This window comes from Chinchilla lanigera, unplaced genomic scaffold (genome assembly GCF_000276665.1).
Source record: "Chinchilla lanigera isolate Chin_1 unplaced genomic scaffold, ChiLan1.0 scaffold00134, whole genome shotgun sequence".
In the NCBI taxonomy this organism is placed as follows: domain Eukaryota; kingdom Metazoa; phylum Chordata; class Mammalia; order Rodentia; family Chinchillidae; genus Chinchilla; species Chinchilla lanigera.
In genome coordinates, this window is record NW_004955535.1 from 1,888,034 (window position 1) to 1,914,404 (window position 26,371).

The following is a 26,371-nucleotide window of genomic DNA, read 5'->3' on the forward strand; positions in this document are numbered from 1 at the left end:
TATATATATATATATACACACACACACACACACACTGTATTTCAGTATTTTCTATTTTGGACAAATGTATTTTTTGTCCTGAGTTTAAAAATAAAATTCTCTAAATTCCTTAAGCTATTCTTCTAGGTTGCCATATAGAATCATATTTGCTTTACTTTTTGTATTATGATCTATATGTTTTTATTCATGTGAGTCAGAGATAAGTGTCTATATTTTCTATATAGATCCAACTGAAACCACTATTTATTACAAAGAGTACATTATTTCTCAATGTACTCTAGCACTGTCTTTGAGGTCCACATAATATTCACATTCTTATACATGCATGGATCAGATTTTGCACTCTAATCAAGTTAGTTTCTCCACTAATCTATGTGTAGGCCAGTACCACACTGTTTCAGTTACTATTGCTCTATGATACATTTTGATATCTGATGGTATTATAAAAGAAAGAACACAGCAGCCAGTTAAAGAGGCAAAGAAGATTTTATGCACGACTGTTGCAACATGGATTAAAAGAATTGCATTTGAAAGAGACTGAACTCAATACCACTGAACAAAAGACAGGAGAGATTTTAAGCACTAGGGTGACCGGGTGGATAAAAGCACTGAGTGGGGATAGTTGGATGATCAATGTGATTAGGCCATCTGTGCTTGCTTACTGAAGTGAAACTTTTACCCTGCCACAGAGACTGATACATAGGTATGCTATCTTCTCAATTAAATTTCAGATAGATAGCTTCTAGGGCCCTGAGAAAGATATTGAATTATAGATTCTTATCTCATGAAAGTATTGAGTTAATATACAATTGCAAGATCTCTAAGTGACTTCAGCATGTAGGTGTTTAGCCTATAGTCAGAAAAATAACAACTGTATGTAAAATTACTGAAACTGAGAAGAGCACGTACAGTAATTCTGTCCCCTTCTTGTCAGTCAATAAAATCCATTTGTATTTGGTGAGTTTCCTTTTCAAAGTTTATTTTGGCTTCTTTTGGCCATTATAAATTCTACATAGATTTTCAAATTAGCTTGTTAACCTCCACCAAAGATTTTAGTATTCTTTTTAAATGTTATTTACTCTATGTGGACTAATTTGTAGAGAATTAACATTTTTATTTTCTCAAATTTCTAACTCTATGAATATGGATAGTTACCATATATTTAAGGCTTTACTTTCAATGTTGTTTTATAGTTTTCAAGATAGAGGGTCTTTTTCAGATAATTTTCTAGGATTTTTCATATTTTTCCTGTTATCTTTTTTAAAATTTCATTTTCTATTTCTTTATTCTGATATGGAGAATAAAGCTGATTTTTGTTTCTTGGCCTTGTATGCAGTAACTATGCTTGTTTTATTGTATTAATTTGAAAAGTTTATCTACAGCATCATTCAGATGTACAATACAAGTTTTTTGTGAGTAATGGCGATTTTATTTCTCCCTTTACAATCATTATTCATGTTGTTAATTTTCTTTGCCTTATTATACAGTGTAAATGCTGTAGTTGAATGAGATTATTATGGATATGTTTCTCATTTTAGGTCTCATAGGAAAGGCTTTAATCAATCTCATAATATTTCCTATAGCTTTGTAGTAGATGCCCTTTTTTCATAAATTTTATTACTACTGGATGATGAATTTTATCAAGTGTGTTTTACTGAATCACTTGATGGTTATATTTTTCTCTTATTTTGTTAATACAACAAATCATATATCTTAACTTTTTAATGTTAAGATAGCCTAGATTCAATAAACTAAATCTGGATGAGATGTTTAACTATTTTTATATGTTGCTAGATTTCATTTTTTAATGTTAACGTTTGACTTGTATTTTTCCCATTTTTACTTTCTTTTTTTTTTAGGCAGACTTTTACTATGCAGTTCAGGCCTATCTTGAGCTCACTAAATAGACCAGATTGGCCTCAAATTCACTGCAATCCTCCTGCCTCAGCCTCCAGAGTGCTGAGATTACAGGTGTGCGCCACCATGTCTGGCTTCCCATTTTTCTCTATGAAAGCAGCAGAGTTTTTTGCCCTTCTTGTAATATGATTGTTACGTTTAAGTACAAGATTATGTAGGGTTGGGAATTTTCCTTGTACTTTGAATATACAAATAGCAAAGCCTCAAATTAAATATTTTATATACTAATAGGCATAAGAATTTCCATTTTTGATTTGCATCTTTTAAATTTTTTTTCTTTTCCAGATATTCCATTTGTTTGTCAGTCTGAGTAGTTTATATCTTTCTGAAAATTGGTCTACTACACTGAAAATTAAGAATACATCAATGAATTGTTCTAATTGTTCTACATAGTACTTAATAATTTATTTGTATCTATTTGAGGAAATGACATATAAAACAAGGATTTTCTAAATGCTCTGGTAAATGCAGATCTGATGATCCTTATCCTCTTTTCTCACATATTAAATTCAGTAGAAATCAACTAACTCTGTACCCTTTAGCACAGGCTCACCATTTACCTATGTTCTCTATCATTGTACATTCTCTTATGCTTAGATTTTATAGTGTATTTCATATATAAACATTGCAATTTGTGATTTCTTATACAAGGAAATTTCCAGTCCCAAGAGTTACAATGAAGAATAGATGGATATCTGTTTCCATGCACTTACTTTTAAATGAGATACATATTGAAGCACTTTCCTCGTTTAAAAATGTAAAAATGAATGATTTTTGACTTGTCTAAGATGTGAGCCTTAGAGAGTATAGACAAAATGTGAAAATTTTGCAATTTTCATTTGGCAGAAATGTTTCATTGTATTCTGTATTCTATAAGGCTTTATCATTTTCATATGTGGGAAGAAAACTGATTTTCTATCGAATGACCTCTAAATCTTTACATCTCATTTATGGATAAGAGAGCCAGGGATATAGCTCAGAGGCATGGCGCCTGTGTGGCAAGTGAGAGATCCTGAGTTCAATTCTCGGATCCAAAAAAAGAAAAAGAAAAAAAAAAAAAAAGGTCAAGTCAATAATGGATTAGAAGATGTCTTGCATTCTTACATCTGGTAATCTGAGCAACTTCATTGAAGGTAACAATATGTAATATAACAACCAATGTTAATTCCTATCACTTTGTTTTGAAACCCTGTATCATTTTTATTGTTTTTGCTTTGTTTTGTTTTTGTTTATGTTGTTGTTATTTTTTTCCCTCCTTAAAATAAAAAAAAAAAAATGGTAAAAATAATGGATTAGAGATTCAGGGCACTATCACATGTGATCCTAGCAGTGACTTGACTAGAAGGTACCATAGCATGTACTATTATCTCTACTTTAGTAAGGAGAAACAAAAATGTACCAATCTAATAATTTGCCAACATTTTACCAAGTGGTGCTGGGGAAAGATTTTTGGTCACCTGTGCTTTAGTACCGGCGATGTGTAAGAAGGTTAACATATGCAAAGATTCCTCTGTGTTGTTAATGCCATGGTAAGTTTTCAAATCTACCATCTAAGGTTGAGAGATCTGAACTTCACATGTGGGTCTTCCAATTCACCATTAAGTGATGGGTAGCTAGTTATTTATTGAGAAAAAAAAATGAGAAATGGTCTTAAAGTAATAATTAGGAGAAAAGCTCCATTTTTATCATTGTAGTAGTAGTATTCTGATTGGACCCATGTGCATGTGAAATCCACATATTAATCCACAAGACATTAACCTCAAGGAGTTCAGAGTCTGTGAGGCATGAACCAATAAGGAACAATGGAACTCAGACTACTGATGAGTGACTGGGGAGCTGATAAATGCTGGAAAGAACTCTGTCATGCTGGAATGCTTCCTAGGACTCCAGCTTTTTATTTTCTGAAATCCCAGTTGAATTGACCAGTGGGAACCTGAGGCTACAGAGTTTACTAAACTGCCAAAGAACATTAAATAATAGTCTACAAATAATAACAGCAATGGTGACAACAAAAGAGCCATTCAGGATTTATTCATTAGCACCTTATAAACTCACAAAAATAAAATATATATGGGGCTGACTGAAATAGCACAAAGAAGTACATGGTAATTCAAGTTAAAATCTCACTACATTTTCAATACAATCACCAGGGCAGAATTTCATTAAGCAGACAGTCATATTTACCTTTTCAAAATAAATCCTGGCAAAGAGCACACATCCTTTATCTGGATGCGCAAATATTTTGTGATATTTTTCTTATGATTAAACTAATATGAAACTCTAATATCAAATATGCTTTTAGATCAAATTATAATATTAGGCTTCAAATCCTTGTCAAGTTGGTTAGATAAAATGTTTAGTTAAATCTATTCAAACTTCTGCTAAAGTAAAACATGAAAATGTATGAAAGAAGAAAATCTGAAAAACTCAAAACTGATCAGTCTCCATACTTTCTGTAGATTATGTAGCACAAATTAGAAGTGCCACTTTTATATAGGGTTCTCTATAGAGCAAATGACATCATGAAAGAGTGTAAGTTCCTAAGCAGATGGATCTGAGGTTAAATCCTAAATGCTCAACACTGTGGCCTCCATGGGCTTAGTCAAGTTACTTCACCAATCCGAGTGACGGCTTCCTCATCTGTAAACTGCATCTTTGTATGCAGCAATCATTGTTTCCTTGAGTTCAGTCAAGAGATAGCATGGGATCATTTAAACAGAAGTAAGAATATTTTCTGAGAAACCTCCAATTAATTTTTTAATACATTGAAATAAAGTTTTCTAGCCTTGTACATATGCCAGTGAAAATTCAAGGTATGCCACATTATAGTATGCTGCTTCAGTTAACAGTTTATAGAAACGAGTTACACTGAGAACAAAATGAAAGAATTGGCTAAATATTAGTAGGATGCTGCTACACTGTTTGTCTCTTATTGGGTTTTATTTTGTTTCTTTCAATAAATTTATTGATGTGATTTCTATTTCACCACCGGTGAGATGAAGTTGCTTATACTTTTTAACTGCGTTGGTATTTATCAAGTAAGGCAGAAACTAAAGAAATAAGCAATTTTTCAGAAGGCCTATTACACATAAAACTCATTTAGCTAGGGAGCATATTATAGGGTCCTAAGTTATGGTAAAATGAGACAGGCTGCTTGCTACCTCTCTTTATATAAAGCTCACTGGCCGCCACATTGTGTGGTCCATGGCACATAATTATTTCTCATTTAGTGGGCATATGCCTGCGATCCCTTTATCTCTTACTGCCAACAGTGATAGGCAAGATTTAGCTCTAACATTCTGCCATCTACTTCCATAAATTCCAGGATCATTGTGTTTAAGTTTTACCTCCAAGGCTTGTCAAATTGTTCTTAGTTACCTTTATCCAAATGTTCTTATGGTAGACATTTTACAGTTTTCCTTTGAAAAACCAACTGAACAAACCAAAGGAATTCTGATGAGAAATGTCCTTGGCATGAATAACAATGTGAGATGTGAATTAAATGGGAGGGAAAAATCCTCCCTATTGGGGATCTGGGCATGGATGATAATGGAGTTGTGATTTAGTCCATGAAAATGTGTTAGATAGAGTAAGTGAATTGACCTTTAGTTTTTCTTACTGCTGACACTAAATGAGAATATCAATAAAAATTAATTTCTTTTGTTACTTCATGAGATGTTATAATTCATGGCTTTTGGATTTATGTATGTATTTACTTAGCTCTAAAAAATGTGTATTATTTCTAAAATCTCAAGGTATTCTTCTATGGGAACACAGAGAAGCATTGTAAATACATGGTTTTTCCTCCAGAGAAAAGGTTTCTAATCATAGTGCAGTACTATAAACATGTACTAATAAAAAATTATCTAGCTTCCTCTTAGGTACATTGGATCAGATTCCTTATGCTTTTGTAATAGTTGGTTTATATCCATTCAGATATTGAGGGATTGTAAAGCTGAATAGTAATCTTCCAGTTGCTGAACTCCCAACTTCTATACTTCAAATGAAGGCCAATAATTTTAATCAATCAACAAATAAAGCCTTAAATTCCAGTAATATATGCACATCTGTTTATACTTGTGTATGTGGCAGTGCATCCATGGACAGATGTGAACATCATACAAGAAAGCAAATTCTAACTTATTTATCTAATTTTACTAAAATAAGTAAAAAGCACTATGCCCACATTGCAACAGAAGTGGCTTAGATTTCATTCATTGAGAGTATACTGAGAATAAGATAGATTCAAACAGTGGCACTTATTACTAAAAGATAAATCTTTCAATAATCTACTAGAGAATAAAACTTCTATTTTTAAAGATTTAATAAGTATGTTTCTAGGACCAAACAACAAAATGCATGACCATTGGTAGTTATTGAAAGATTTGATATAAAACATCTTCCAGCAAAATGTAAATGACCATTAATACTTACATAACTTGTTTCAAATTAAAAGCATTTTCCTGTGGTGTAGGGCTGTAATCCTAGGATTCTGAGAGGCAGAATCAGGAGGATCAAAAGTTCTAGTCCAGCCTGGGCAGCTTAGTGAGACTCAATGTCAAAATAAAAAATAAAAATAAGGAGCAGGAATATAGCTTAGTGCCAATATGTAGCACCTCAAAACAAAACAACAAAAACACTTTTCAGTCCATAATCTTGTTTAATATTTGATGCAATTCTTTAATGTCGATTTTCTTTTAAGAAATACTTAGTAATTTACCTATAACCTATAAGCTTCAAAAACAATCATTCTCTCTTAAATAATTATTTTAGACTTTTAGGGCTACCCTAACAAAATGCCACAGACTGCGTGGCTTATATAGAATAAATTTGTTTTCACTCTTCTGAATGCTAGAAGTCTAAGATCAAAACTGCTTATTGCCAGGGTAAATTTCTTCTGTGTCTTCTCTCTTTGGCTTGCTGTGTCCTCACATGGTGTCTCCTCCATATGAACATTCCTGGTTTCTCTTTGTGTTGCAACTTTCTCTTAGAATGATACCAGTCAAACTGGATTCAAGCCCTCTCCAATGGCCTCATTTTGTCTTAGGACCTTCAAAGAGGGAATTACTTCCAAATTCCAGTCACACTTTGAGGTAGTCAGTGGGGTATAGTGCTTCACCATGAATTTTGGAGCACATAGTTTAAGTCATAGCATTTGTGTTATGTTTATAAATACCATGTATTAGATTTTATTAATTTTTTATTTTAAAGAAAATAATAAAAAATAAAAGCAATACAGAATTTCAAAACAAGTTGAGAGGAAATTAACAATGGTTATTATACTTCATATCGTTATCTTCAAAATAGTTGCTCAGATTACAAGATATAAGCATGTAAGATTGATCAAACAGTATAAACACTAACTGTTCCTTTCAATAAATTAGTAGAAATTAGTAGTACAATTATCTTAGCTATCTGGGTTTATGTATTACTTTCTTCTTTTCTCCTTACCCTCACCCCAGTTATTCTTTCCTTTTTGAGCAGTTTCTTTCCCTTTTACAATATCTATTGTACCTTTTAGAGCTTATTTACTCATTCAGTTTCTTACGCTGTGGAGATAATGTGATGTTTTCATATGCGGGTCTGATTTATTTCACTTATGAGTATGGTCTCTAGTTGCATCCATTTACCTATAAAAACCTTGAGTTTATCTTGATAGCTGAGTAATACTCCATTGTATAAAATAGATTTCAATAGATATTTATTGTTGAAATAAATTCATGACTCTGGAATGAAGGAGGTGGAGGCTGTCATCAACTTAGCATCCAAACCTTGGCTGAGGCATAAGCTTGATTCAATGTGTTAACAAGATTATATCCATTTTTTATCAAAAAGGACATTTTTAGTGACATTCTTAAAATAGCTATCTTAAGTAGGTTGGCCATGTACCTAAAAAGATATTGAATTATGAATGCTTTAGAATTCACACATATAGTAAAATCTATAATATAAAAGAGGCCATGAAAACATATTTGTGAATTTTCAGAAATTTAACAACTGTATGCAGTATGGAACTTTAGAGTCTTTATTTGTATTTGTATTATAGGATGTCCCACTGAAATCAACAAATGAATAGCTTTCATCTATGAGATTAGAAGCCAAAAACATTGCTTCAATTTACCTGTCTATCTTGTAACACTGTAGAAATGATTGTCTATCAATTTAGAAGTTTATATTCTGTTCCTTCCATTTATAAAAATTACACTATACTTTGAGTTTGATCTTTCCCACTTTGACTCCTATCACCACTGAAGTTGATGAGCTATGATAAATCTCCCATATTTTGACCTATTTGACTATATCATCTAATCAGACAGTGTCATTTATAGCTAAGAGATACCATTTTTCTCTGTTGCTATGAACCAGTGTCTTGCATGCCATCTTACCTGACATGCAGAAATGATCACTAGGTTTCACTGAAAGAAACTGAAGTGTGTTTTTGGGGAAAAAAAAATCCTATATACTTTTTTGCTATAATTAAGTGGTTAAAATAGTTGAATTCATTGATTTAAATTGGCATACTTCCTGTGGCTGCCTTGCCTCACTAAATCAGTATGATGGCATTTGTTGTAAACTAACATTATTCAAAAAGAATTGAGCAGAGAATGAAACTATGAAAAATAAGAAAATAAGTTGCATTATACTGAAGGCAATTAGATTTTATTGGCATTTCTGATGAAAAATCACAAAATTCACTTGTGACTGAACTGCCTACTATTTTCACATGCATGGGATTTCCTTTATGAAGTGAAGGTAGATTAAGCAATGTTTAAAAACAAACATGTGGATCACCAAGCCACTTAATAACAGGTGCATTTTTCATGACACTAATTACATTTGCATTGTTTGAATCATATATTAATATCTTCTAGGAAAATTGATCAGGAATGTAGCATCAAGAAAAGTAGAAATTAAAATGAACCTTGTCTTAGAAACTGAGTACATTTTTCAAATATATGAGTTAAAACCATTTTTTCTAGCTCTGATTTTACACAAAATAAAACATTATCATATTCTGAGATGCTTCTAGCTATGAAGATCTAATAACTACGAATAATAACTCTTATTTATGAGAAGTCATAAAAGTGTAAATTTTATGCTCTGAGGTACATGATAGTGGAGTTGAAATAAACATCTTTTTCCTGTAAATCATTTCCTTTGCATTACAATCACCAAATTTACATTGTCCATTCAAAAATCATTTGTATTGGACTCATGTCATGTATTAAAATAATATATATTCTTAGGCATGAGTAACATGCTAAAGATATGGCAGCTATTACTGAGGAGATATAATTGTCTCACTACAGTAGTCTAGGGACAGAATTTCAACGTTTTTGTAAAAATAATATATATAAGTTTGTCATGACAATCAAATAATTTTAAAAATATATAGATAAAATTAAACAACTAAAATTATCTTCTACAGTTTAAACATTAGGCAATTCTAATTGCACAAAGTTGATTAACATAAGAATTATTTTAGGTTTTCTATTAATAGACTTTAGTTCTTTGGGAGTACACTTTCATATTTAAGAAATATACATATTTTACAAATTCTATTTAGGAAATCTAGACTTTTTACACTGACAAATAGTATTTGTACAGCGTTATCAAGTATAATGTAATATATTGGTATATTTATACATTGTGAATAAATGTCCTATTCTATAGTTATGTCTCTGCTATTTTACATTTGTTGAAGAGATATTCAAATTATGACATGACTGCCACGTCAGATTACATGTAAATATCTGGTTTTTAGGGCCAGCGATGTAGCTCAGAAGCAACGCGCCTGCTTGGCAAGCACAATGTCCTGAGTTCGATTTCCAGTACCAAAAAAAAAAAAATCTGCTTTTTAATGAAATGTAAAAGCTGAGTGAAATAATCAGAAGAAAAATGAAAAGTATATTGCTTACCTAATTATAAGCAGGAAGAGGAAATGGTTCTTCATATTTCTTCATATGCATAGGAGACTCGTAGATACTTTGTCAAATGATTCCTGTCATTTTTAATGAAGCTCAGTTTAAATTTTCTTTTTAATGTGGTTGATTCTTTCTTCCCCAGGTCTTGGGAGATCGATGGGCAAACATCTGTAAGTGGACAGAAGATCGCTGGGTTCTTTTGCAGGACATTCTCCTGAAATGGCAGCGTTTTACTGAAGAACAGGTGAATGCAAAGGAGGGGAAACTGTGGCAGCAAAATACATGCAGGGGCATTAAATTTGAAAACAAATTAAAAATGTCTATTTTAAATACTTTTCTTCTTTGAATCATTTGATTTCTTTCAGTGCCTTTTTAGTACATGGCTTTCAGAAAAAGAAGATGCAATGAACAAGATTCACACAACTGGCTTTAAGGATCAAAATGAAATGCTTTCGAGTCTTCAAAAAATGGCTGTATGTATATTTTAATGTTTAAAAATCTTTTTATAACTATTACAATTACTTGGTATTTTCTACTCTTAGTTCTTAAAGCAAATGTTTTGTTTTTGCACAGATGATAAATTATTCAAAGACAGTATATTGTTATTTTCTAAAATTAAAATGGCAGAAGCTATAGGTTTATTTTCAAAGTTTTCACAAATGATACTGAACACTTAAAATATTCAGTTGAAATATTAACATTTGGAAGTATTTGTGCATCTTTCATGGAGTTCTAAATGGAATAGTTCTGAACTAAGAGAGTAAAGTTTGATCTCAGAATAATATATGAAAAGTAGGAGAAATTATCCTCACATATATGAGCTTTGACCTTGGTTTGGCAAACAAACAAACAAACAAACAAAAAACCAAAGGGAATTGATTATAAGGTACCTCACTTGTTTTGTGAAATGAGATTTCTTTGGCAGTAAAAGGACTCCAGGGGAAGCTTCATTGAGACGTTTGATTTCAGTTGGACCTTACAAAATTAGAAAATAAAAAGCCTGAAAGCTTCCCTTACTCAGTGAATTGTGCTTTCTTCCAGTAATAGAGAGGCCAGTATAATATTAGGATCTTAATCTTTTAAATGGAATATTCCCAAATTAGGATTTCCTTAAGATTTTCATGCATCTATTCTATTAAATGCTAACGACATTAGCTCTTGTAATACAAGCGTATGTCTAGCAATATTTCAGAATTCTATCTCAATCTTTGTATTTGTCTTGATATTACATGTTACATTTTTTGATATTTAAATGATTTCTTGAAAACTAAATTTATCCTTCCCAAGTTATTTTAAGTAGATACCATTTTGCCAAGCATTCATTTGCTTCATATTTTTCTGGTTTTTGACTTTTTTTGCTCTATAGTTGCAAACACTTATTGAACTTTGGTTTGAAACTAGATTTGCTTATGATGTATTCATTATTACAAGCTAGTTTTTTATTGATAAGAAAACAGTGGGCAAAGAATACTTTCTTGACTTATGTGACTATGAAAGCCAGACTTTAGAAAAGTAATTTATATTTAACTGGAAATAGGAGTGTACATCTACAAAATATAATTTTGTTCTACAGCTGATAGGGAGACATGAAGAGTTTGAAACATTCATATTTAGATTGTCTGCTGTTTTGACTGTGAGATTTGGGTAGTTAGGAGATTAATAAGAAGATGTGAATAAGTAGCCTTAGACTTGAAGATGAGAAGATATGAAAAACATTGAGATGGAATGAATATAATTATGGTAAGAGACATAAGTCTGGAATGGTACCCATACTTCTCAATTGGATTACTATATCCTGAAGAGGGTTAGTAGATCCCATAGGAAAATAGAGAGGGGAATTTCAGAGCTGAAGAAAATGACAACTTAAGAAATGGATTTGAGTCTAAAATGTTTTTGAGACACCCAGGTGAAAACACCCATTGTATTACTTAGCTGGGTATACATCCTAGACTCTCTCAAATGAAGTTACACTTATTTGTTGATGCAGATGCAATAAAAAGTGTAGAGTGAAATGATAAATAAAATGAGACAGAAACTGGAGGAATATGTACAATGAAGTGATATAGTGAGGAATAAAGCTTAGAGAAAGTGATGGAAGAAACATGATTCAAGCGTACTAGAAGACAGAGAGTGGTATTACAAACACGAGAAAAACAAATATTTTTAAAAGGCAGAATGTGGTACACATTGTCATATGCAACAGGAGATGAAATATTCAGGAAAGATTTTATTTAGAAGAAAGACGATATGCATTACATAACCATAGTTAAGTTAGGAAATCCATGACAATACTGTTTTATTAAGCAAAACACGTATTTTTCAGTCAGTATGTTGTTGATCACAGATTACCAACCCATAGCCTTGGCTCATCTTTGCTTCACTAAGATAGCCATTTCAGGGGGCCAGGGATATATCTCAGCAGTCCAAGTGCCTGCTTGCCAAGTGCAAGGTCCTGAGTTCGGGTCCTGGTACGAAAAAGAATAATAAAATAAATTTTAAAAAAATATCGAGTTCAGGTCCATTTCCTTCAAGCTATTTGAAAATTTCTTCTATCATTTACTTTCTTGGAAAAATTGAGAACCATCATTGCTAACAGCCATGTGCCACTATGTGAATGTTCCTGTGAATACAAGACTTTGCTAGTCTCAAGACTAGAGTCCAAGTATATTAAAACAAGAGGGGACATTGTAAATTATCTAGTGTGTCCCCATCTAATTACATGTGTTAAGCTCCTTGACATCAGCTACTGTAACTAACAACTAAGCTATCCTGCTAACAAATACAGGACCATATAATTTCATAGTTACAATGAGAATAGGCAATGCCATTAGAATGAAAGTTTTGTAAATCTAGGCAATTTGCCACTCTGTTCATGATCATGTCCTTAGCATTTAGAATGGTGTCACATGAATTAAATATTCAAGAGATACTTACTGGATAGGAATCATCAAGAAGGATACCTCATCTTTACAAGGAATAGAGACCAAGAAATACATCAAAGGCAAAACTTTGAAAAGTCAATACTCGGTTATTCTACTTACTATTACTATCTAGCAAATATGTTTGTATTTTAGCTTTAAATGACCTGTTTTATGTTCCTAAAGTTTGTGGGTCAATAATTCATAGTTTGCACAGTAGAGTTGTCTCATATTTGCTTCATAGTATCTTTAGCCTCACCTGGAATTTCTTTCTTTCTTTTTTTTTTTTTTTTTTTTTTTTGATAACAGGAATCAAACTCAAAACCCTGCACTTGCTAGACAGGCACTTGTGCGACTGAACTATATCCCTGGCCCTCATCTGGAATTTTTACAGAGCTCAAACCTACAATCATTTTCAGTTGCTTATTCATTCATACTGTCTGTAGCCTTGGTTCCATGCCTTGATGGCTGGGACTATGATTTAAGTGGTTTCCCTTGGCCTCTTCTTCACGGTGGGGTGGTCTCAGATTAGCAAGAATTTGCGTGGCGACGCTAAGGACCAAAGTATGAGTGTTTCTATGATCAAGACAGCCTCAAACTTCATAGAACATCACTGGTGCCATACACTGTTGGTTAAATAGTCATAAACATGCCAAGATTCGGGGGAAAGGAAATAGACTTCATCTTTTCAGGGAGGAACAACAAGGTCAAATTAAAGTAGACCATGAGGTGCATGTTTCTTTTACAGCCATGCTTGGGAAATACCATATGTCACAGTATTTTTCAGTTATTTTTATGATAATTTTCTAGGCTCAATACCTAGCAAAAGTTCCTACATATATCCTTGATTGTATTTACCAATTTAAAAAATGTTGGTTTTAGGAAGCAATAGAATGACCATGTCCAACTATATTAAAGCAAGAGGGGACCTTGTAAATTACCTAGTGTGTCCCATCCAATTACATGTGTAAAGCTCCTTGAGATCAGCTACTATGATCATTTCAGAAGAGGAAATTGAGGTCCAGAAAAAAATACTTGGTATATGGTATGTATTATATAATATTAGTATCAGAGTTTAAATGAGTACTAAGATATCCAATCCATGTCCTTCGAGCTATTTGAAAATTCCTTATATCATTTGTTTTCTTGTAAAAATTGAGAACTGTAATTTTAACAACTGTGTGCCACTATGTGAATGTTTCTGTGAATAAAAGACTGCTAGCCTCAAGACTCGGAAAATTCTCTCTTAGCAAGATCTCAATAATTTTCCAGTATGATTAAAATTCACATTATGTCACCTTAGTTGTGAACAAAGTGAAAATATGTTTTGCCTAAGTCTTACCATTTGATTGTTTAAGCCAATTAACAAAACCTGACAGCTGGTCTAGAATTCGAGGTAAAATTCCCCTGCTGACTCAGGCAGTGAATAAGAATTTAATGTTCATTAAAATATGTCACAATCTGAGACCCAAAACAGGTACCATCTGTCACCAGTTCCTATTACACATGTAGGTATAGATACAGTGTGGTAAAGCACTCTTTTATTTACTATCAGTATAATTTGTTTTGAAATATTGTCACTAATCACCCATGGGATTGCCTCCTATTTTCCCCTGGAGGTGTGAGGTAGGGAGCTTTGTATTTCATTTCCTCTGCTTCGGGGGAATTCATACCTAAAGCATGCAGATATATCTTTTTTGAATAAAAAACTATTTTTTTAAAATTTCATGTAAAGGATAAAAAATAAAGCATAGAAGAAACTGTAGTCTTTATAAGGTGAATTGTAAGATTCATAGATTTACATACATATGTTGTCATGGAAATGGTCAAAACTGGAAGAAAGCTGATCCTGGGTACTATTGGTGTTTTCCATGGAAGAAAAACTCTGGGAAGCATGGTGACCCACCAAAGTACATTGTAGAAGGGCTCTGGGAGTACTGTGCACTAAAGTGGTTGTGAAATCAAATGACAGGACTAGAATGGGTAGAGGAGCTCAGCAAGTTCTTGTTCATCATGTTGGGTCACCATGGCTGGGTCCTCGGACCGGAGTTTTGATGATAGCCCTCCATTAATTCATCCATATATAATGTGTGTTTCTCAGAGTATGGCCCTCAGGCTGGCAGCATCAGCTTCACCTGGAAACACAGAAATACAGATCCTTAGGTCCCTATCCAAGCCAACTAACTCTGAAACTCTGGAAGTAGGCCACAGCTATCTGCAGTTTAGCAAGGCTTCCAGGTGATTCTAATATTCTCTCCAGTTGAGAACGCCTGAAAGGGATCAGTCTTCTTAAGTAGACTACAGTTAGTAATTAGAATGAATTGGAGTATCTCTTACATTTAGATTCAGAACTTACTTGTTATGGTGTAAAAGCAATTATATTCAAATTATTCTCTGAAGCATAGGATGGAGGTTTTTTCACTTCAGTTTATCGTCTAACCATGATAAAGTCAGATTTATCCACTATTGTCTTATTGAACAAGTTGTCTGTCTTTTCCACACCTGTTGAAATCTAATGAGCTGACTGTGGCTTTTTGCCTAACTAGGAAATCTTTTCGGGTGCTTGATTACTAGGAAAATAAAGTATGTCATCTTTTAATATCCCAGCTGATTTTACCTTATGTAATTTTCTAGAGCTTCCTTTTACCTCTGAAATTTTTATAACTGTGTGAGTCTCTGACAGTCACACAACTATGGTCAATCCTTGATATTCAGAATGACATTTTTATATTCTAATATTTAGGAATAATTAAATCAGAGTAGTTTAATATTCACATGTAGGATCCAAGCTAAAAAGAACTGACATGTAAGAATAGGTGAGGAAAGGTAATTACTATGATCCAGTGTCTCTGGCAAGACCGTAGATTTTCTTTTGCCTTTATGTGCTAGCTATTGTGACAATCATTTCAGGATTTAGGGATTAAGAAGGGAGGTCAGGGATAGGAGGGGAGAGGATGTGACAGATAAAAAGTCAATGCCAACCTGCTATCACCATTTTTAAGAACATAAGCAGAAAAGTTTCTACCTTTGTCTTATCTTTAATGTATGTCTTTATTTATACCATGTTGCTTTTCAAAAAGAACTTTCAATGACTTACAACAAAATGAATGCATGCCAAAAGTTAATAGAGGAAAAAAAAGGAAAATGAGGCTCCATAAAGAATTGAAGGAACATATGTTGAAATTCAAATTGGGCTCCCAGCTCTAGGCAGGTAGCCTAAACTGTTGTTTTACTACTAGTGCAAGCATGCATTTAAATGTAACAGGAAAACTAACTAGTTAGCTAACTAAACTTGTTTATTTACTTTAGTAAATTAAACAAAAACTCTATATGCTGCATGGTGTTTTACCTTTATATGAATTCAATTTGTAATACCTTAACTCATATTTATTCTATCACAATTTTTAAACTGAGACAAGTAGAAATTGAGAAAAAGTTAAAAATTAAAATTTGATTTCTACTTCATAAAAATGGCATGACAACTGCAAAATAAAATGTAGATGAAACAGAGTACAAGTAAAGGATGAATTAATTGAAACAGACACCAGAGCATTCTACAGTTCCTAGCTATCAATGCAGGCATCATGCCAAAAGGAGCTACATAAAGTCTTCTTTGCAGGGAAGTATATTGGCTGCTCTGTGTCAATGATATTTGTTTCATGAGCAGCTTCTGTATCTCTTTCATGACAATTCTTTGCCAAAGTGTTGGTTGTTCATAAATAAACTTGCATTTGTTTTAGAAAGACAGGTATCATAGTTTAGTTTATATTCATTGTACTTGCTACTGCCAGAAGAATGGGGTTGTAAAAGGACTATAAAATGATTTTATCCCTTCTTTTTCTTCATCTTTGTTTACAAGTTAAGTCACAAACCAGCATTTGATAGCTGGAAATTAGATTTTCCTATGGATAGGGTAACTTTAGTGGATAGAGTGAAATAATGCCATGATCTACTGACTTCACATAGATCAATTTGTTTACTCATTTCAAATCAAACAAAATGCAAGTGTAACTCTCCATGGTTTACAAGAACACTGGAAATTTTAATGGTATAAACATCACTCACAACCACCATTGTTAATTCCCTACCACTTTGTTTGTAACTCTGTATTGTATGTATTGTGCTTGTGATATGTTGTAAAATGTTCTATGTCTGTTAATGTTTCCCTCCTTTTATCTTTAAAATAAAAAATAAAAATTAAAAAAAAATAAACATCATTTCATAAAACCTATGATTTAGAAAATAAGCCAAGAGATTCTGAAGGATTTGAGTCACACACTCCATGACTTAGTCATTTTTTTTTTTTTTTTTGGTTTTTCTCCGGTACCGGGAACCAAACTCACGACCTTGCGCTTGCCAGGCAGGCGCTTTTGCCACTGAGCTAAATCCCCAGCCCCTCATGACTTAGTTATTTTACTTAATGGTCTTTAAAATGAACTTGAGGGCTAGGACTATAGGTTAGTGGCATGGTGCCTGCCTGGCAAGCACAATGTCCTCAGTTTGATTCCTGGTACGAAAAAATTAACTTCTATTTTGGCAAATAATCATCCACCTAGACAAATATTAATGGAATAACAGATACTACAAAATGTCAAAGTCATTAAACTACAGAATAAGTTTTTTTCTTTATTTTATAAAGAATTAACAGAATGTGAAATTCATGGAAATAAATCAAATTTCATGTTGATGCAAATAAACACATTTCAGGATGGCAAAGCCCCTTAGCCATACTTGTCTTCTCCACTCACCAGAACCCCTGGCATATGATAGCTCATTCTCATTTGAATTCTATCAGTAATTAAGAGGAAAGTCACTACCACTCAAAAGAAATGCATTCTACATCCAATTTGTTTTTATTAGTACATGTTTGTGATACATTATAAGTACATTCATTATGGGGAATTGGCACACATACAGATCACGTGTTCATCATTTTTACTTTTCCTTTCCTAGTCTCCCCCTATCCCTATACCACCGTTCAATCTCCACAATCCATATTTCCTATAGTCTACCATTTACTGTGTTCTTTACTTATCCTTTGGGGTTCTCATACAAGAGATACCAAGAGATATTTCTGTTTCTATGCTTGACTTAATTCACTTATAATTATTATGTCAAAGTACACCCACTTTCCTACAAATGACTTAAATATGATAGTTCCCACACGGTAATCTCTATTTTGCCTTTTGGAGTGACAGCACCTTTTCATTTGGCAGTCCTTCAGACATTTTAAGGTAGCTCTTAAGTGCATCTACTGTATCTTTATACTACATTTTCCTCTATTATTTTCTCTTCATCTTCTTAGGAAGATTATTTGGATTATAATATCTACCTTTATATTTATGACCATTTTATTCTTTGTAGACATGAATGCAACCTTTTGTCATGTAAACAAAGGAACAAGTCCTGTATATGCAAAAGTAGACTGAACTGCAATGTTTAAATGAAATGTAACCTTGAACCCGGACTTATTCTGATCTTCCTGGTTTGAACAGATTTTAAAAGGTGATCTAGAGAAGAAAAAGCAAACCATGGACAAACTCAGCTCACTCAGTCAAGATCTTCTTTCAACACTGAAAAACAAGTCAGTGACACAAAAGATTGAAGCATGGATGGAAAACTTTGCCCAACGTTGGGAAAATTTAGTCCAAAAGCTTGAAAAGAGCTCAGCACAGGTAAGTGATACCAGTTATCACACTGCTAACAGTACTGTGACCCTATAAAAGATGTCCCTGGATAAGTTCCTACCCTCTATTTAACTGAGTTAAAAGCATGTCCCTTGCCTGTCTTGATATTAGAAAGTCAGAAGAAGGCAGAGGAATGAGCGCTATTTCAGGGAACCAGTCATTGCCACAGGGTGGAGTCCCTTCTAGTTCCATATTAATGGGAAACTGAATGGCAGAACCGTTGGACAAAATGTTAACAAACTGTATCATCATGATCTAACTCTAGGTTATAAATTTCCAGAAGCATGAAGACCATCAATGAACCTCACTTTATGCTTAGAAAATGAAAATGAAATCAGATAAGAAAAGATGATTAGTCCAAGAAAAGTACGTGGTAGGATCAGGACGGGGGCCAAAATCCTTTCATGTCTCTGAAGGCTTCTTTTAATTAGTGGAAATGACCATCTAGTCTTTTGACTTTCTGCCACAAACTATCGAATTCATAAAATCATGCCTGTGGCTCACAGTAACACAAAAAGACTCTAATTTAGGAAAATATCTAACATTTGTACTATAATAATGTATTTTATCAGTTTTTCAAGTTTCAGTATTTTAAAGAAACCAAGGGAGTGTTTTGGTACCAAGAATCGAACTCAGAACCTCGCACTTGCCAGGAAGGCTGTGTGCCACTGAGCTATATCCCAGTCAAATCAGGGTATTTTTAAAGGTTGGATTTTTTGTCTGAGAGTGATGATGGGATAATAGGTAGTCATTCAAATTACTGACATTATACATAGTATTTAGCATATTCTGCTGCACTGTTTTGCACTGTCAGGGCTTTTCATAACCGAATACAATGTACAACTCATTGTCACATGCACACATTTCTACCAAACCATTTAATAGATTGTAGGCAAATATTTCTTTTATTATAAGAAAGGTACTGGGAATTTGTTTTCTTTTTTCTTGAGACTTGCCATCTGATAAGTAACACTGAGAAAATGTTTATTGCTTCCAGGAACACAATTCAGGAAAATATTATCAGGCAACTTACACGACATTCAGTCACCGTTCAATCTTCTTTATAAAACTACCCACATTTAAAATTGGAAGAAGCTGGGAGTGGTGGCACACACCTGTAATCCCAGCACTCAGGAGGCTGAGGCAGGAGGATCATTGCAAGTTTGAGACCAGCCTGGGCTACAAAGTGAGCTCAAGGCCAGCCTGAGCTTCATAGCGAGACCCTGTCTCAAAATAAATAAATAAATAAATAAATAAAATAAAATTTGAAGAAACATGAGTATACATTGCAGTCATTTATCACAGTTATTAGGTAGTAATAGAGCTGCCTTTGTTTTCCATTCAACATAGCTTATCAGTTAATATATTAATAGTGATTTTACAGATAGATCATGATTTCTCTCTCATTTTTGTTGGGAACCAGGAATCAGACTCAGGGCCTCACAATTGCCAGACAGGCGCTTTGCCACTGAGCTACATCCCCAGCCCATGATTTCTTATTGTATGTGATCTTTCCATGGTACTTTGACTTTGAAATATCATTGGTATAAATTAGTAAGGCATTAGTAAACTTGAAACTCTTTAATTCATCCATGTTATTCCAGAATGCACTTAATTGCTTCCATACACTGCAATAAGATGGTTAGAAATCACGCTGAGAATGATTGGCATTACTTGATAAAATGTGTTCCTTTTAAATGATATGTTTTTGGAGGTGCACCTAATAGCTGTAGTTCATGTTCGTGCAGTGATTCTCAAGCTTCAGCTTGCCTGATAATCACATGGACACCTGATTAAAATACATATTCTAGGCTCTTTGCTATGAGAATGTCATGCTCAGTAGGTCCTTGAAAAGACCGAGGAATGTGCACCTTTACTAAGACTTTTGATATAGACTGCAAAATATATTTTTGCAGACACTGAATTTAAAAATGCGGTGACATAAGTGTCAGTCCTCAGATTTGGATTCACTGCAATGCTAGCTAAAATGGGAAAACAGAAACCTTCTTAAGAAGACAGTTTTAAATATATATATATATATATACTCATTTGAGGCTCTCAAACCACCCTGTTATTTTTACTTGACTAAGGGCTTCCTGGCACCATCCAGAAGAGCATGTTTTGGGAGACCAGCTTATCTGTCTCTTGTTTGGGTTGTGAGCTTTCTTTTTTTTTTTTTTTTGGTTTTTCTCCGGTACCGGGAACTGAACTCACGACCTTGCGCTTGCCAGGCAGGCGCTTTGCCACTGAGCTAAATCCCCAGCCGTATATATATACTCATTGTATACTGTATATATATATACTCATTGTATACTGTATATATATATACTCATTGTATACTGTATATATATACTCATTGTATACTCATTATATACTCATATATATATATATATATATATATATATATATACTCATTAATTTGGATGGCACTAGTTTTCAGTGAAGGTTGCTTCAGAAAGTGTAAGAGATTATTTGATAATTATGGTTGTGGTGAAGTATTAGAACTCTTATTTTAATAACCTAACGTTATGAGGCCACCACCTAAGCAATTTATTTGACCTCTTATTCTGTAATGCAAAAGTATCTTTTATAAAATGGTGTTTAACATACATTACAGCATGCATTTGTTCTACTTGCTCACTAGAATGTGATGAGGATAAAATAAAGCTATAGATGTAAAAACATTTCAAAGAGAAAAAATAGTACCCTTGATGTATAAGCAATGCTGCTTTGTGAGTCTGCAGGGCTTGTTGTGGCTTACCAAGAAATCTTTTTATTTTTGTTTCCAAACGGTTATAGACTCCTATACCAGAAAAGGAACAGATAAATGGACTGACCTTAGGCTGGTTCTTTTCCAGACCACTAAGCCTGAGCCTTTTGTAAGCTCATATCTCTGTTTTTCTTCATTGGCTTTCCCCAAAATGGGCTGCTGTAGGGCCAACCCAGATCTTTGCTGAGCACAAGTAGGATGGAAAAAAATACAAGGGATTGTTTTTTTAAGAAGATAGAAATGGAGCTACCCAAGGAAAGAAGCATTAAAAGATATAGAGAAGGAACAAGGAAACAATAGTTTAGACTTTAAAAAAACAATCGATTTTTTAAATGAATGTCAAATTGTGCCTGCTCAATATTACATAAAAATTGCAAGAATGTTGATGGTAAAGTTGTGACTTTAAAAAAAATCACTTGTATTTTTTTCCATCCTACTTGTGGGAAAAAAATCTGTCCCTTTAATGCTTTAGAACAACTATACTTAGATATTTTAATCAGCCTTTTAAATGATTATTTTAAAGAATGAGCAAGAATTTGATAATAGATACAGCTTATTACTGTAAGGCAAGATATAAGAACTATGACTGAAATGAAAGGGCATCTCACTGTGCTCATGTAAAGAATATTGTGTGCCTAAGACTTTGATTGCCATTCAGGTCAGAGTTTTGAGGCATTTTGACCTTATAAAACAGTTGCATGGCAAGAGATCAAATATTAAAATAAAATCAGCTGTGAAGGCTGCTTACCCTCTTGCATTTTAAAGTCAAGTTTGGCTTTAATAATATCTGAGCACAAACTGATGATATTAAACTTGATGAGAAGCCAGTCTAAAAAACTAGAAATCCTTTCTGTTTCTAAATGTTGGACGTATAGTGACTCTAGTTATGTTCATGCTTATAATGGAAAAGAGGGCAAATGAAACATACCCTGAATTGAATTCTATAAAAAGTCAAGCAAATTATCTCCCCTAGTTATTTATTAATATGCTTGCTGAGATTTACACAGTTTATATTTTTCTAAATGTGATGACCCCAATGAATATATTATCTTGATTATAATTATGAAATATGATTATATTTAATACAGGAAAATATTACATATTTTAAATTATTTGAAGGATGATTTTACACATTTAGTTGAACTCTGATAAACTGGAAAGTGTATGATTTATAAGTTATTGTGGTAATTTATATTAAAATTTGTGCATCAGATGTTTAGAAGTAAAAATATCTCTCTACAAGTAATAAAGAAAACTCCATAATTCATGTAAGTTCAAAGGTCTCAATCCTATTTTGTAACTATTGCTACATTGCTACTGACCATCTTTACAATATTCTCAACTATGACCACACATATCTACAAATAAGGCTAATATACTCAGAAATCTCCTCTTCTTGGACTTATATTTGGAATCTACAAAGATCTCAAAAAACCTCCTCCAATCCAAAAACCCATTCAAAAAATGAACAAATGAACGGAATAGAACCTTCTTAAAAGAAGCGCAAATGACCAATAAGAACAGGAAAGAATATTTATTATCTGTAGCCATCAGGAAAATGCAAATCAACTCTGAGGTTCTATCATACTCCAGTTGGAAATGTTGTTATCAAAAACACAAAAAGCAACAAATTTTATAGGGGTATGAGGCAAAGGAATGCTTCTATATTGTTGGTAGGAATATAAGTTAGCATATCTCCAATGAAAATCAGGATGGGGACTTCTCAGAAAACTAAAAAGAAAAATTTCATTTAAATTATATGTAGCTCTCCTGGATATAGTCTTGAAGAGGTAAAGACACTGTTCTATAGTACACATACACCTGTGTTTAGAGAAGCATGATTCACCATAGCTAAGCTCTGGGAATATCCTAGGTGCCCATCAACAGACAAATGGATAAAGAAAATGTGTTATGTATACACAAGGGAATTTTATTGTGGATGAATTCCAGTCATTTGTAGGAAAATAGATGGAACTGGGGACCATTATGTTAAGCGCAATAAGGCAGATAGAAAGTTAAATATTACACTGATTCTCTCATATTGGTAACCCAATGATAAATCAAATAAAATCAAAGCAGACCTTTGCGGGTAGAGGAAGGGCGAAGGGAAGAAACTTGGGAGCAACAAAAGGGGATCATAATGCTGAAGATGTTTCATATGTATTTGCCAATCCACCCAAATAAATACAAATGTCATGTGTTGCATACATCTACCAATAGAAATATATTTAGTTGCTAAAAAACAATTCCTCTCTTCTTCAACATGACAACTGAGAAAAAACATGACAGTTAAATTTCATGCTGTGTATGTCTGGGCCTTTAAGGTACCCAAACAAAAAATTATTATTACATATGCATGCACACATACATATGTAGACACACACACACACACACACACACACACACACACACACACACACTTTCTATTCTGCTGAAAGATTTAATACCCTTGGCAGACACATTAGTAATGTAAAGCAGGAATGGATATGATCAGCCAGTGATTTTTATTATATCCAAAATGCGATGGGAAAGATACAAACATATTATGATAAAAATGTATGCATTTGACTCTCTTCTGAGTCCATTCTCATTCTTTAGAGATCATTTTTTAAGCTTTATACAGTATTTTACATTCACATTTCAACTGTAACCATTCTCAAAGCATTTTAGCTTGTAAAACTCTCAATATATTTGTATTTACGATAGTTTTGCTTATCTTCTTCTTTGCCAGTAATTTTAATTAAAATTCCCTAAAGCCTTTCACTTGATAGCTCTTTTCATTGGTTCCAGAAAGCTCTCCAACTGTAATAAGGCAGCTGCCAATTTAAAAAAATTAAGTGCTTTAATAAAAATGAAATAAAGGAAAATTAGGATTCGATTTTATTTAATCCCACAGATTAAGTACCCTGAATTTTAGAGCAGTGTTTAGTTAACTTCTCTAAATCTTTAGGTTACAGCCTTTATTAGAAAAATTTGAAGTCGTAGCTCCAATTACTCTGGAAAATAACTGTCATTTTGCTATCTCCATCTAAAATAGGTGTTTGAAATGGCCCTTGTATATCAGTCCTATAAGCTTCATGTTGTAAATTCATTACTTACAGCAATATAAAACATTGTAGTAACTCAAAACTTAATAGATTAAGGCAGAGTTAACTCTTAGAATCTCTCATTAACTATACATAAATATGAAAAATTTAGGTTAGACAAATCTCTACAGGGTCTTCTAGTCCAAAAAGTCTGTGATATATTTCTCTTTGCTTGAAATTTTGTTTACACCTCTGAATTAGTTAAGAAAGTTCAACTTTCTTACTATATCAGCCACAGAGACAGTGGGAGATAATGATGAAAACAAAATTCTCTTCCAATTTAAAGGATGGTGACTTTTGAAATTCTTATATGTTCATCATAATAAGTGTGTAATTAAAATACCACAAAGATAAAATAATCAGCATCTATGTTACATTTATTATCTACTGATAATAAATGAAAGAACACATAAAGACAAAATACAAATTCTTTGCCCTAATCATAAACTTAATAGTATTCATCCCTATTACAGAATATGCTTAATCACATCTATGTGAGGGGGCAGATAGAGGAAGATCAGAGGGATCAAAAAACTAAATTTCACTCCTTTTCAATTTTTGCAGGTGCAATTAGTTCCGTTATTAAATTCTGTATTTCACATGAATCTAGCAGCTAATTTGTACATTTTTTCAATTTCATAGCACTGCTGACATCTTTATTTCAAATTTCTAGCATGCAGAACCATGAAAGAATACTTTGTGTTGCTTTCAGCATACTTCTTGATACCTTTTGAACTGAGGGTAATTTGAAGTGAGAAACAAAATACATGAAATTGAAGAGGTAGTTTTGCTGAATAAACTGCTTAGTTGTCATATATTTTATGTTAAAAATAATAATGTTTTTTCTCTGTCTCTTGAGTAATTGACTCTGATTGTGTTCAAGATTCCAATGTCCGTAGCTATTCCTGGAAATTTATTGCTGTCTTATCAGTATCAAATCTAGAGAGTGTTTCATATTAAACTTCAACTACAAAACTACTTTTCTGAACTTAACACCTCTTATGTGTTACACTTAGCTATGGTGGTTGTTCTGTACTCTTTCATGAAATCACATATTTTATAACCTTATGCTTAATAACTCAGATTCTTATATAAATACCTAATCTCTTATCCTAGATTTCTCTAAGAGCTCAGCATATAAATATTTTCTCTTCCTTAAACATATTAATCTTACACCAGATAATTGTGCCTTGTGACTATAGAAATAGTTTTAAGGCCACCAGTTAATTATCAGCTAAAGCTCTTTCTCTGTTTATGCAGTATGTTTTAAACTGTACAAGTACAGCCTACCCATATCCAATAAACATTGATGATTGGATTAAAGTCACACATACTTGTGTGCATGTGTGATGAAAACATTTGACCCATGTTTGTTAACCTGATGTATGTGTATATATGTATTTACTGTATATACATTTGTAATCAGATGTAGTTCATTTGACTTATTTTGCATATATTCAATCATAGGTTTTCAGAAGTCAAATGCAGTTAATATTACTCTTTCTTTGTAAATTTTATTGTATTTAATTGTTTCCATTGTCAGTCTTCTCATTTTATATATATATATATATATATATATATTACATATATATATATATACATATATATCCACACATCCACAATTATAACATTTAAAGTTAAAATCAACAGTAAGAAATCTGAGCAAGTATAGGAATAAGCATAGCTACCATGAGTTGCATGAAAAAGTGATCAGATTTGGATTTATATTTCTGTTCTGCTTTTTATAACTTCTATCTGCATGAGCAAGTTACCCTAAGTCTGTCTGATGAAAATAATACTACAGCTTCTTTAGGGCTTCTACATTGTAGGTTTAACAACGGATGCCCCATACCAAGACTTCATTGTATATCAGGTTGTATTCAAAATATTTTAATTAATATTTTACATCTAGAACACTCAATTTAGCACTGAGAATATGCAAAATATTGCATAATTAATAGCCATAATTACAAGTGTTATTATTTTTTAAATAATAGTTACTATTAGAGATTAGGTAAGTAAAATTTATAATTTGATACTTTCAGTAAACTTTTTATGCAAATTATAT

At 32.8% G+C, this 26,371-nt stretch overlaps 1 protein-coding gene across 1 annotated transcript in view; it reads left to right on the top strand.

Annotated features, from left to right (window-relative positions):
- Dmd (dystrophin) overlaps window positions 1–26,371 on the top strand; it is a 2,013,932-nt gene that overhangs the window by 604,950 nt on the left and 1,382,611 nt on the right. Inside the window, exons 14-16 of the mRNA XM_013507710.1 lie at window positions 9,985–10,086; window positions 10,208–10,315; window positions 18,256–18,435. Of these exons, the coding sequence (XP_013363164.1) occupies window positions 9,985–10,086; window positions 10,208–10,315; window positions 18,256–18,435 (390 nt within the window). The remainder of the gene's footprint in view (window positions 1–9,984; window positions 10,087–10,207; window positions 10,316–18,255; window positions 18,436–26,371) is intronic.